Here is a 14188-nt window from a genome sequence, read left to right as displayed (position 1 = left end):
AATTTAAATGCTCATAATTAAGGGTGCATACGAGTGCGTATTATACGCGAACAAATGTCTTTTGTACATTGACCAATCGGAAGGGGTGCTAATTGGGATTGTTCACCAGCTAATATATTAGCAAATATCGCCGTGGGCGCTTATTAGAGCAGGGCGCTTATTACGTCAAATTTTGACTGGAGTAGATGAGCTGCCCCTGTACAACATGCTGGTAAACACACAGAGCCTGGAGTCATCCCCCATCTACTGGTGGGACAGTTTCTTCAAGTATCCAGGGGCATAGCTGGCCCTGTTGTCTATGATGCTGCAATTAACTGTGCAGAGTTAGAAAACTATGAAAACTTGGGGCTTTCCTCCCACATTATGGTGATATGTTGTGATACATGACTGAAATACTGTTACAAGCAGCAAACCAACTGACTCATTGACATTCCAGGTACTGCGCAAAGTGGAGTTGATCCTTGCTCAGTCATTGTAGCTTAGTATCAGTGGGTAATAGTGCAATCTCATTAAAATCAGACCTTAGCTCTCGCTACCGCTAAACAAAGATCTGAGGATATCCCATTAGGGGTCATGTCAGAATGACCATTCATCCAACCAATCAGAGCGTCGCTTACCAGATCATGAAAGTGACAGTCGGTATGTGATTTCTAATCATGCAACCTCGAAAACTTTAACACAGGGTATTCTGAACAATAGTTACGGGTTTAACGACTGAATCCATACAATCTGGACTATCTATTAGCTATTCCACAATGTTCTTTTGTACAGGTTTCAAATTTTGAATTGAGATTTTGTCAATATATGTTTCGAAGCATAGTCGCCAATTTGAAATAAGTGCCGTAAAGCACGAGAAAGCTGTCTTCTGATTAGTCATTCCATTGGTCGGTCAAAGTTCGCGCAAGGTTGGTCTGACATGACCCGTACTGGGATGTCCACAGATCTTTGTTTAGCGGTAGCGAGAATAAGAACTAGTTTTAATGAGATTGGTAATAGTGGAACTGGAAGCCATGTGGATGAATGTCTGCCAGTGATGACCATTTCCTTAACCTTTGTAAGTGTGTTCATGAAGCCGTTTGTCCAGAACTGCCCCAAGGAGTGTCAGACAACAGCACTGCTGCCCATCCTCTCCACTCTCTGCCCCTACATGCTCCAGGTAACACCAGTGTCACGTGACCCGCGAAGATCCGGGGTAGAATAGGTCTTCACCAACCCATTCTTACCATAAAAAGGCGTCTATGCTTGTCGTGAAGGCCGATTAATGGGATCGGGTGGTCAGGCTAGCTGACTTTGTTGATGTGTGTCTTTGTATTCCAATTGCGTGGATTAATGTTCATGATATCAATCACTGGGTTGTCTGGTCCAGACACGATTATTTACAGACCGCCGTCATGTAGCTGGAGTATTGCTGAGTGCAGTGTTTATATGCTAGGTAAACAATAAAGAAACAAAGAAACCAGCATCATGTGGAAATTAAAATGAATATTATTCATCTCATGTCAACCCCGTTACAGATTCCGGGCTGGAATTGGTCCCGAGCCACCCATTCTTTTTGTAAGAGGAGACAGAATGGACAGAGTGGTCAGTCTTGCTTTGGTGACTTGTTTGGTTGTGTTTCATCGTACCCTGATGGTGTTGGACATTGCTCATGATGTCAATCACTGGATTGTCTGGTCCAGACAATTATTTACAGGCCGCCGTCATACAGCTCAAATATTGCTATACATTAAACAACTAACAAACAAATGTCTCGTGTCATGTGTGTGGTAACCTGTGGGACGCTATGCTCACTAGCACAAGCACAAGCACAAGCACTACTAGCACAAGAAATATACTAATGTTAGAGTAATCTCTGCCTCTACAATACCATAGCCCCATTCTCCTATCAAGGAGAATCCACAAGAGTAAACATTTGGTACATGAATCTGTGTATTGTTGACAGGACTTATTTCTCTTAGCGCTTTTACGCAGAATAGGGTTCTTGTAGTCTGGAGGTATGTTTACTAAAAATTTGTTTACTTATCAATTGTTTCTTCAGAGGCTCAGTGTCAAGTGGAACCAAATTAATCTCCGATATGAGAAGGCAGAAAATGGGTAAGTTTGTGTTTCATTAGTTTTAGTTTATCAGTTTCAGTTTATGATCATGATGATATTGAAAGGATATAATGGAAATATTTCAGAAATTATTTCGCAAAGTTTCAAAGTAAAAATCCTTTCAATGCGAAATCCTTTGTGGATAAGGAGTCTTATTAAGTTATAACAGTGACTATATGATAACCTGTATGTGATAACCCCAAGCACATTTGATTATCACATTCAGAAAGTGACCAGTAATGTTAAATGCTACTAGATGTTGATAGTAACTCGATGCAGCTTATTACAAGATGTGGTGAGATAGATACTAGTTGATGTTGGATGTTGTTTATTACTAGATGCTGCTGGATACTAGATGTTGCTTGATGCTACTAGTTAGATGATGTCACATCCTGCTTAGTTTTGAGGTGTTACTAGATACAGCTTTTTGCTAGATGCTGATTGTTACTAGATATGGCTAGATATTAAATGCTACTTATTTGAGGATGATGCTAGGTACTAGATGCTGCTGGATAATAAATGGTTTTTGATGCTAAATGTTTCTTGATGCTTGATTCTACTTGTTTCTGATCGTTTGTTGTTAAATGTTGCAGTCTGCAATATGACAGTGGTCTGTAAAAAATTGCATCTGAACCAGACAATCCAGTGACTGACATCATGAGCATCGATCCACACAATTGGGTTACGATGACATGCATCAACCAAGCCAGCTAGCCTGACTCCCTATCCATTTCGTTGCCCCTCACTACCAGTATAGGTTGCTTGGGACCTATAGTCTGACCCGGAATCCACATGTTACTAGGTGGTGGTGGATACTAGATGCTGCATGCTGCTAGATCTTACTAGTTATTGGATGCTGCTGGATGCGACAAGTTTATTAATTGCTGCTACTTACATGCTACTAGATGCAGCTTGTTGTTAGATTATGCTAGATGAGGCTTGTTACTAGATGATGCTAGATGAGGCTTGTTACTAGATGATGCTAGATGAGGCTTGTTACTAGATGATGCTAGATGAGGCTTGTTACTAGATGATGCTAGATTAGGCTTGTTACTAGATGATGTTCGATGAGGCTTGTTACTAGATGATGCTCAATGAGGCTTGTTACTAGATGATGCTCGATGAGGTTTGTTACAAGATGATGCTCAATGAGGCTTGTTACTTGATTATGCTCGATGAGGCTTGTTACTAGATGATGCTAGATGAGGCTTGTTACTAGATTATGCTCATTGAGGCTTGTTACTAGATGATGCTCGATGGGGCTTGTTACTAGATGATGCTAGATGAGGCTTGTTACTAGATAATGCTCGATGAGGTTTGTTACTAGATGATGCTCGATGAGGCTTGTTACTAGATTATGCTCAATGAGGCTTGTAACTAGATGATGCTCGATGAGGCTTGTTACGAATGATGCTAGATGATGCTCGATGAGGTTTGTTACTAGATTATGCTTGATGAGGCTTGTTACTAGATGATGCTAAATGGGGCTTGTTACTAGATGATGCTCGATGATTCTTGTTACTAGATGAAGCTAGATGAGGCTTGTTACTAGATGATGCTAGATGAGGTTTGTTACTAGATGATGCTCGATGAGGTTTGTTACTAGATGATGCTCAATGAGGCTTGTTACTAGATGATGCTCATTGAGGCTTGTTACTAGATGATGCTCGATGAGGTTTGTTACTAGATGATGCTTGATGAGGTTTGTTACTAGATTATGCTCGATGAGGCTTGTTACTAGATGATGCTAAATGAGGCTTGTTACTAGATGATGCTCAATGAGGCTTGTTACTAGATGAAGCTAGATGAGGCTTGTTACTAGATGCTGCTTGTTACTGGATGCTATACTAGATGCTAGATGATGTTAGATACTAGATGCTACTATTTACTGAATGATTTCTCCTTGCGTTGCAGTGGTGAGAAGGAGCAGGAGGAGGCGGAGGTGGTGGAGGACCAGCTCGCCAGGCAGCTGTCTCGGGAATATATGGAGCTGCTAGGTAAACACTAGACCTGAACCCCAACAATGTAGATTGTTGCTTATGTTATCAGCCACTGGTTTGTCTGGCCCACATTCAATTATTTACAAGTTTGATGATTTTTTATAAGGTAACATTCACTACCTCACTTTGCTGTAAACAACAAAGTAGCCTGCCTGCTCCAGATTCCGACATTGCAACCCTGAATTCTTCCCTCTTGGTGCAGGGTGTGTGTGCTACTCTCGGAAGTCCAACATGGAGTCGTCAGATGATGTGGCCATGGAGGACACGGACAACAGCGCAGCTCAGTCTAGTCAGCCCAGCAAGGACGACAGTCTCAGTGAACTCGGACAACAGTGTATGAAAACAGAGGTAGGTCAGCTTCTCGGAGCAGATGATGCTTTGTTTCAGAGCCGTGTCCCTCCCTACAGGTTGTATGTATTCCAACCGTTATTTTACCTCATATCCAAACATCTTGACGACTACCATTATTTACGTATACAGTGTTTTCCTTCATTGTGTATTTGGGTCCTTGGTGAAATTATGTTGGCTACTGAAATATATAATCTTTGAGGCATGATACGCATAATAATGGAGGAGTGTTCTTTCCCCTCCATCTTTCTGTGTACAGTTATTCCCTAGATAATGGAGGAGTGTTCTTTCCCCTCCATCTTTCTGTGTACAGTTATTCCCTAGATAATGGAGGAGTGTTCTTTCCCCTCCATCTTGCTGTGTACAGTTATTCCCTAGATAATGTAAGAGTGTTCTTTCCCCTCCATCTTGCTGTGTACAGTTATTCCCTAGATAATGTGGGAGTGGCCTTTACCCTCCATCCTGCTGTGTACAGTTCCTCCCTAGATAATGTAGGAGTGTTCTTTCCCCTCCATCTTGCTGTGAACAGTTATTCCCTAGATAATGTGGGAGTGGTCTTTCACCTCCATCTTTCTGTGTACAGTTATTCCCTAGATAATGTAAGAGTGTTCTTTCTGCTTTATCTTGCCGTGTACAGTTCCTCCCTGGATAATGGTGGAGTGTTCTTTCCCCTCCATCTTGCTGTGTACAATTATTCCCTAGATAATGTGGGAGTGGTCTATCTGCTTTATCTTGTTGTGTACAGTTATTCCCTAGATAATGTAAGAGTGTTCTTTCTGCTTTATCTTGCCGTGTACAGTTCCTCCCTGGATAATGGTGGAGTGTTCTTTCCCCTCCATCTTGCTGTGTACAATTATTCCCTAGATAATGTAGGAGTGTTCTTTCCCCTCCATATTGCTGTGTACAGTTATTCCCTAGATAATGTAGGAGTGTTCTTTCCCCTCCATCTTGCTGTGTACAGTTATTCCCTAGATAATGTAAGAGTGTTCTTTCACCTCCATCTTTCTGTGTACAGTTATTCCCTAGATAATGTAAGAGTGTTCTTTCTGCTTTATCTTGCTGTGTACATTGTACAGTTATTCCCTAGATAATGTAAGAGTGTTCTTTCTGCTTTATCTTTCTGCTTTATCTTGCTGTTTACAGTTATTCCCTAGATGAAGTAGTGCTACTGTTTCAGAGCCTGTTCCCCTCCATCCTGCTGTGTGTGTACAGTGGACTCTCCTGGAATGATACGACGGCCTGTAACAAATGTGTCAACCTTGCCTGGCCACTAGTCAAACAGGTGAAGAGCTTGTATATGACCGGCAATATTGCTAACTGCTATACCCAACACTCATTAACTATTGCACATAACTAGTGCCTATCACAAACTGTTGAATGGTGAATGCTTGATAATACTGTCTTTGCTAACTGTAAACTATGTACAGTAAACTATGTTTATAACGAACACAGTTATAACAAACTGACTGATATAACAAACTGCTCTGTCAGTCCCGCCCATTTGCTGTATATTCTATCATATAAAATTGATGGATATAACGAATATGCTTATAACGAAATAACGGATATATATCGAATTCACTTTGTAGTCCCGTGTGTACCCGTGTGTTAATGTTAATCTGAGTTGCTCACAAGTCACCAATCAGCCTATGAAAATATCTAAGGCCACGCACTGCTATTCAAAGCAGTAATAAACAACTGAAGACAAGTGATTAACTGGATTAAGTACTGACACCTTGTCCTCAATTTACACCCTCATTTAACAATAGTAAAACAGGGATTAGGCTATAATTTTTTAATTGGATATATTCTGTCTTTAAGATGTGACAACTAGAGTGAGGAAATTCAGTCGAAATGCCTTTAATGAACTAAGGTTTAAACAAACTAAAATTAGTGGTCCCTTTGAGTTCGTTATAACTGTAGTTTACTATATCTTGTATTTGTGGCATATTTGTAAATGTATGTCCTTAAAGAGACATGCCAGGTGACTCATATACCATATTGGCAACTGTGTATCCTGGTACGGACAAGGTCCATCATGTATCATGTGTTTCCTACAATAGTTGTGTATCTCTTTCACGTACAGCTTACTTGTTGCTTGTGTTGCAGCTGCAGTCAGAAGATGTGATGACCCACGAGGCAGCATCCCATGTGTTCATGTCGGTGCTCAACGCCCTGCAGGTGCACGGCCAACATGAGGGCTCCCAGGCCATGTTGCTGGGTCTGGGGCTACAGCTGTATGAGGCACTGGTGAGTTGCTAGGTCTGGGGCTACAGCTGTATGAGGCATTGGTGAGTTGCTGGATCTGGGGCTACAGCTGTGTGAGGCACTGGTGAGTTGCTGGCTTACAGTTGTATGAGGCACTGGTGAGTTGCTGGGTCTGGGGCTACAGCTGTATGAGGCACTGGTGAGTTGCTGGCTTACAGTTGTATGAGGCACTGGTGAGTTGCTGGGTCTGGGGCTACAGCTGTATGAGGCACTGGTGAGTTGCTGGGTCTGGGGCTACAGCTGTATGAGGCACTGGTGAGTTATTGGGTCTGGGGCTACAGCTGTATGGGGCACTGGTGAGTTGCTAGGTCTTGGGCTACAGCTGTATGGGGCACTTGTGAGTTGCTAGGCCTTGGGCTACAGCTGTATGAGGCACTGGTGAGTTGCTGGGTCTTGGGCTACAGCTGTAGGAGGCACTGGTGAGTTGCTGGCCTGCAGCTGTATGGGGTACTGGTGAGTTGCTGGGTCTGGGGCTACAGCTGTAGGAGGCACTGGTGAGTTGCTTGGCCTGGGGCTTCAGCTGTATGAGGAGCTGGTGAGTTGCTGGATCTGGGGCTATAGCTATATGATGTGCTGGTGAGTTGCTGGGGCTGGAACTACAGCACTGATCCTGTCACCATTGGTCATTGCTCTGTCAACTACTGGTTTGGTATTCTTTTGAAATGTTAATGTTAGATGGGATGAATTATTTAATGTCATAAAACAATTTTTTCAACATTAAAATCTGTAATATGTTCGAATACATTGTATATGATTCTTAATTTTGAAATCTACAAATTTCAGAGGCCATCGTTTCCAGACCTTGCCAAGATTCTTCTTCAGATAACAGATGTGACACATCAACAGGTCCAGGTGAGCTTTGTGATAACAGATTGTCTCCAGGATCCCTGATTGGTCCTAAGAAAAAACTTTATGGGACATAGATGACCAGAAGCTGCTGGGCATGGACAATCCTGTTATGGGTAGCCAAGTCATCTGAGCTGCTCCAATTTACTGTACAGAGTTGTGCCCCTTAGCCGTGCCAGAATCCTGTGATTCAACTTTGTAACTGCGCATTTTAAAAATGATAACTGGAAGATAGAAATGATTACTTTTTTGTATTCTTCGAATCGTAAATGACCAATTCTACAAATTTCTTCTGTGTCTATATATTGAAATTTACAAAAAGAAGAACCAGGGATATATACCGAGGTGTGCTAAAACTCAATTTGGCAGCATATAGGGTGCATTTTGTATTTGTGTCACATTGTTTAGATAAAACTATGGCCAAACACCACTTTTTGGTTCGTGTGATGCCATGAACAACTGATGCCAAGAGAAGTAACTGGAAACTTACTTGTTCAAGGATATCTGGGTCAGGTAATAATAGTACTGCGGGTACCGGGTATTGATGTTCTATCCGTTCTAGTCCTAATTTACGTTTCCTATGTTTTCAGTCCTTTGATGACAAAATCCTCCAGTCCAGTCCACAGAAGCAACACTCTGAGAAGAAAAAGAAGGAAGCTTTCAAGAAACTCGTGTCTGGAGTTATAGGGGTGAGTTGCAGCCTCCCTGTACAGTCTGCATACAGCTGAGTAGTTTGTCATGTTTGTGCTTCACTACATGATTGTCATGCTACTAGTGCTGCACCATGTTTGTGCTTCACTACATGTTTGTCATGCTACTAGTGCTGCTCTATGTTTATCATGTTTGTGCTTCACTACATGATTGTCATGCTACTAGTGCTGCTCTGTGTTTATCATGTTTGTGCTTCACTACATGTTTGTCATGCTACTAGTGCTGCTCTATGTTTATCATGTTTGTGCTTCACTACATGATTGTCATGCTACTAGTGCTGCACTATGTTTGTCATGCTACTAGTGCTGCACTATGTTTGTCATGCTACTAGTGCTGCACTATGTTTGTCATGCTACTAGTGCTGCACTATGTTTGTCATGTTTGTGCTTCACTACATGATTGTCATGCTACTAGTGCTGCACTATGTTTGTCATGTTTATGCTTCACTACATGATTGTCATGCTACTAGTGCTGCACTATGTTTATCATGTTTGTGCTTCACTACATGATTGTCATGCTACTAGTGCTGCACTATGTTTATCATGTTTGTGCTTCACTACATGTTTGTCATGCTACTAGTGCTGCACTATGTTTGTCATGCTACTAGTGCTGCACTATGTTTGTCATGTTTGTGCTTCACTACATGATTGTCATGCTACTAGTGCTGCACCATGTTTGTGCTTCACTACATGATTGTCATGGTACTAGTGCTGCACTATGTCATGTTTGTGCTTCACTTCATGATTGTCATGGTACTAGTGCTGCACTATGTCATGTTTGTGCTTCACTACATGATTGTCATGGTACTAGTGCTGCACTATGTCATGTTTGTGCTTCACCACATAATTGTCATGGTACTAGTGCTGCACTATGTTTGTCATGTTTGTGCTTCACTACATGATTGTCATGCTACTAGTGCTGCACTATGTTTGTCATATTTATGCTTCACTACATGATTGTCATGCACACTTACATTTATGTATGTTGATTATTAATATTATTTCCAATTCAATGTTTTTATCTTTTCTACCATTATTTTCCAGAAAAATATTGGTCAGCAGTTTAAGCGTGAAGTCCACTACCAGAATCTGCCGCCCATGTTCCGTCACCGGCCCAAACACCCGTCGGTCGATGATGTGGAGAAATCTGACATTGGATTGTGCCAATTGTTTAAACCTGACCCTCCCCTCAGGAAATGATGATAGCGCTGTGATTTCGAAAGTCTGATGTTGGATAAAAATCATGTTTCCAGGTCTTCCAATCAACTGTTCAGGGTTTTTACAGCTTATGTCAACAAAACTGTTCAAATCTTTATATTTACCCCAAAAAATGAAGGCCATCACTATTGGCAGTATTTTTAGGTAGAACAAAATACGATCAAGTAAAAAACGATCTTCCAGTTTATAATCTGTTCTTGTTGTTATCAAGTTACTTCACAACTTCTATGCAATTGGTGCAATTTTGGTTTGTGTGTTTTTCTTTCTGAAATGTCTTTGTAGATTCAGAGGGTCTGTGGGGTATATCTCAAAGCTTAAGGAATTAAGTTTCTTATCCAACATTGAACTTTTGATTTGCTCCCTAACAATGAAACGAACAACAGATGATTCTTGAAATGAAAGCTGGAAATGTGTCAAGACAAATGTTTTTAATGGATGTTGCCAAAGGTGTGATTTGTCGCTGACGATAAATTCAAGCATCACCACTGATGCTTGACATTGTCTGCAAGGAACTGTCCACAAATGAGACTGCAAGCAAAATGTGCAAGAATATTATGGATGTTTTATTTGCGGGAACTGTTTGTTGACTAGGGCTGGATAATAAGCTACTTGCCCTTTGTGTGAATGGAGTGCCGTCTTTATACATTTTGTATGTTTGGTAATAATGTTCATTGAAGTTGTGGCATCTTTTTAACCTCTGTAAATGTGTCGATGTAATTGAGATCAACAACCTTGATTTAAAATCAGTCCCATTCCAGCTTGTTATTTAATTTGTCCATAGTTGGCCATTTCACAATACAGTATTAAGTCTGTTTTACCATATAGGAGTTCTGTAAAATAGCATTGTCAGCACTGCAGAGGTTTGTACACACTACAATCATTTATCTTATGTGAATACAAACATCTGATATTTAGTGTAGTGATGGTTCTTGTCTGTTTTAAGCAAGCTAAGGAACTGAGACCGTTTCTAACTCGTGAATGTCAAGTGAGCCCTACTCCGTGCATTAACTTTGTGTATTACCCATAAGGATAGAATTATCATTTGTAATAACTTTCCAATATTTACACATGTGCATTTTAGCAATTCTCAATGCCGATTGGTCAATTGGAGCTATAATACATTACAGTTATTGTTAAGACAAATATAATGTGACATCATCCATCATGTCCATGGTTCATGACATCACAAATCGATTATATGATGTCATCTTAATTAAGCTTGCCTTCAGTGACGTATGACTGTAGAGTTGACTTTTTCATACATTTTTCTTCATTTTCTCTTAAAATGATAATAAGTAATATATAGAATAACCCACTCGAAACTCAGGATAACAGATTATCTATCGTTCTTGAATGAATACTGTAAGTAAGTTGTCAAAGGCTCGAGATTCATTCATTGAGAACAGACAATCCATAACACTGAAGCAATTTGTGTAGAGAACATGGCTACATGTTGTCCTCGCTGTCAGGTGAGAAACATTACAGTGTGTGTGCTGTGAAATCTGAGCACTTACGGGTTTTCCTCTTGTTAGAATCAGACCTTTGCTTGATTTTGTGGGTGGGGCGCCCAGTTGTCTAAGGCGCCGCAATTCGCTGTGCAGAGTTGCGTCCCTTGGGCATGCCAGAAACCTATGATTGTGGGTTCAAATCCCGGTTCACCCCAATGTTTCTAGGTTTGTCAGCACCATACCAGTGTACGTGGGTTTCACCGAAGTGGTAAACGTCTGAGACCTGCATCACTTGGGGCTTTCCTCCTACATTAAGCTGACACGCCGTGTTATAACTGGAATACTGTTAAAAGCGGCGTTAACTCACTCACTTGATTTCATGATACAGATAGCAACGACACTGCAAAGCAGACGTATGTATTCACAGGTGATGGAGGAATGTAGTGTACACAGAACTGTGTGGTGTTGACTATGGCAATGTACATGACTTATGTTTATAGCAGGAATGTTTGGTGGATCAAGGCTTTAGTTGTTATTCCACATAGATCCACAGTCCCTGTGTCGGACAGCAAACCCTGATTCCTGTACTGAGAGAAGATTAGTACCTTATGTGTGCAGCATACTGATTATATGAAAGGAGAGTTGGAATTTTAAGCTCACATGACTGAAAATGATGTTATTTGTTTTTCCCTGCCTGGTACATGGTATGAAGGGGATAAAGAAAGGACGGGTCGGCTTGGAGTTAGAAAACTGTGTCCGAATAGGGTATCCATGTTTAACTGCCACATGGTATCTCAGAGCAATATAAAAGTGGCAATAGTCTGACTCATACAACCAGAAAACACAAACACACACACTAACACACACACACACACACACACACACACACACACACACACACACATCGCTATATAAGAGCAATAATCTTGGACGCAACGTTAAACCCAATTTCACCTCACCTCATTACAACTAAGTGTTGGTTTTAGCGGGACTAGAGGGAGAAATTCTTGAATTCTGACTCTGGTTTCGTAAAATCTACATGCTGCACACAATCTCTTATGATTGCAACACAGAGGACTATCAATGTTCCTTGACAAAGGTGACCCAAGACCTGGTTTGGACCCTTTATCTTTAAAACATGTGTCTTTTCGACTCCTTGAGTAAACACACATTATCCCAAAGTCATGTATTCCAAGTATCCAAAGGAAGAGGTAGAACCTTCCTGGGTAGTAAGTGTGAACAAGGGGTGATAAAGACAACAACAGGAGGGTCGGATTTGATCACGGTTTACCTCTCTAGTCCTGGACTACGGTCTACGACTGACATGTGTGATGTGTGAGTGGTACAATGTCAGCACTGGAAGGGCCTTGTATCCTTTACTGTAGTTTCTCAAGTAATATTTGTGGGGGCACGGGTGGCCCAGTCGTTTAAGGCGCCACGATTCGCTGTGCAGAGTTGCCTCCCTTGGGCACGCCAGAAACCTATGATTGTGGGTTCGAATCCCGGTTCGCCCCGATTATGTTTCTAGGGTTGTCAGCACCATACCCATGCTCGTGGGTTGCACCGAAGTAGTAAACGTGCATCACTGCATCACTTCGGGCTTCCCTCCCACATTAAGCTGACACGCCGCGATATAACTGGAATACTGTTAAAAGCGGCGTTAAACCCAACTCACTCACTCACTCACCCACTCATGTTGCCACTTCTTCCCACTCTTCAGTATGCCTTAATATTGGTTTATAGACTTCAGCTGCAAGACCTAGGTCTGAGTCCAGACTTAACTTTCCTTCTTTACTTTAAATTGGGGACTAAGAATCGGATACCATTTCCAGGAACTGCGTATGCCCAAATAAGTCGCAAGAATATTGCCTGGTTGTTTACTCGTAAGTCAATTTTGATGTTTTTCTCACAGTTCTGTAACTATCTAGAATTTGCTTATTTTACCAAATAACTGGGACTAATTCTAGAATTATATGCCTATAATGCATTGGTGCTTCATTTATTGGTGCGTGGCACTTCTCAGGCATGACAGAGTTGTGTCCCTTAGACGTTACATCGACTTATGATTGTGTTTGAATCCCAGATTCACCTTCATTGTGTTTCTAGGTTTGTCAGCACCATGACCATGCTTGTGGGTTTCTCCAAAGTGGTAAACATCAAAGACCTACATTACTTTGTGTTTTCATCCCACATCAAGCTGACACACAGTGACAGAACTGAAATACTGTTCAATACTCGAAATAGTCTATGCTGCCATTCATTATTGTTGTGTAAACGTGAATGTTTGAATGAAGTATTAACAAATATGTAAAACAGATGATGGATGCTGTGGTTAATAATTCTATTTATTGTTGTGCTACGTTTATCTCGGAGATAAGAACTGAATCTCTGAGATGTGAAGTTAAGCTCTTGAGATGTGAAGTTATGCTCTTGAGATGTGAAGTTTGTCTATGAAATTTATCTCTGAGATAACAGACATACAAAGTTAATACTTGGTTGATTGTGTTATACACTGATGGCATCCATCTTTGCTCATAACATCAATCACTGGTTTCTCTTGTGCCAACTCTTCCGTACCATAACTGGGCTTTAGTAGAGTGTGGGGTTATACGCCAAACATAAAAAGGTGTGAATTACAGAAATATTTTTTGACGAAATAGAATGTCCTGTTAAGACATTTTCAAATGCATTGTAGATATTCATTCAAGGTATAAATGTGTATTTAGAGAAAGTTGGTAGCTGCCTGCTTTATAGCAGCATTGACCTGATCATACTGTTGATGCAATGAATTTATGATAAAGTGTTTACTTATGTGAAGTGTGACATCATTTATGTGTTACTTGAATGTCACCGACAGAGGACCAGAAACAGTACATTATTGGGACATGAAGGTGAAGTTGCAAAAACAAAGGGCAGGGGCGTAGCCTAGTGGTTAAAGCGTTCGCTCCTCATGCCGAGGACCAGGGTTCAATTCCCCACATACGTACAATGTGTGAAGCATATTTCGGGTGGCCCTCACTGTGATGTTGCTGGAATATTGTTCCTTTTTGGATCAACTGAATGTCAAATGAGCATTGTCACATCCTGTGTGTCGGGCATGCTTTGTCTGGCTGAAACATCATCTCAAAAACCACAGGACCAATGAAGCTGAAACTTCACTTACTTGTTCCTGTATCTGTTCAAGAGGTTTTGATCTGATTTTCAATATGGCTGCCCTAGCAGCCAGGAATTATTTTCCTGCTTTATGAGTGAGTGA

The 14188-nt window shown here is 41.1% G+C and overlaps 1 protein-coding gene across 1 annotated transcript in view; it reads left to right on the top strand.

The window, feature by feature from the left end:
* Positions 1-10353, top strand: part of LOC139442761 (exportin-5-like) — a 44598-nt gene extending 34245 nt beyond the window's left edge. Inside the window, exons 24-32 of the mRNA XM_071223655.1 lie at positions 1059-1156; positions 2039-2094; positions 4009-4091; positions 4297-4442; positions 5620-5724; positions 6552-6692; positions 7494-7562; positions 8147-8245; positions 9311-10353. Of these exons, the coding sequence (XP_071079756.1) occupies positions 1059-1156; positions 2039-2094; positions 4009-4091; positions 4297-4442; positions 5620-5724; positions 6552-6692; positions 7494-7562; positions 8147-8245; positions 9311-9466 (953 nt within the window). The 3' untranslated portion in view covers positions 9467-10353. The remainder of the gene's footprint in view (positions 1-1058; positions 1157-2038; positions 2095-4008; positions 4092-4296; positions 4443-5619; positions 5725-6551; positions 6693-7493; positions 7563-8146; positions 8246-9310) is intronic.
* The last annotated feature ends 3835 nt before the right edge of the window (positions 10354-14188 follow it).

This window comes from Haliotis cracherodii, unplaced genomic scaffold (genome assembly GCF_022045235.1).
Source record: "Haliotis cracherodii isolate W230 unplaced genomic scaffold, xgHalCrac1.p SCAF_5, whole genome shotgun sequence".
Taxonomy (NCBI): Eukaryota; Metazoa; Mollusca; class Gastropoda; order Lepetellida; family Haliotidae; genus Haliotis; species Haliotis cracherodii.
Note: the sequence above shows the minus strand (reverse complement) of the source record. Positions and strands in the feature narration are given on the sequence as shown.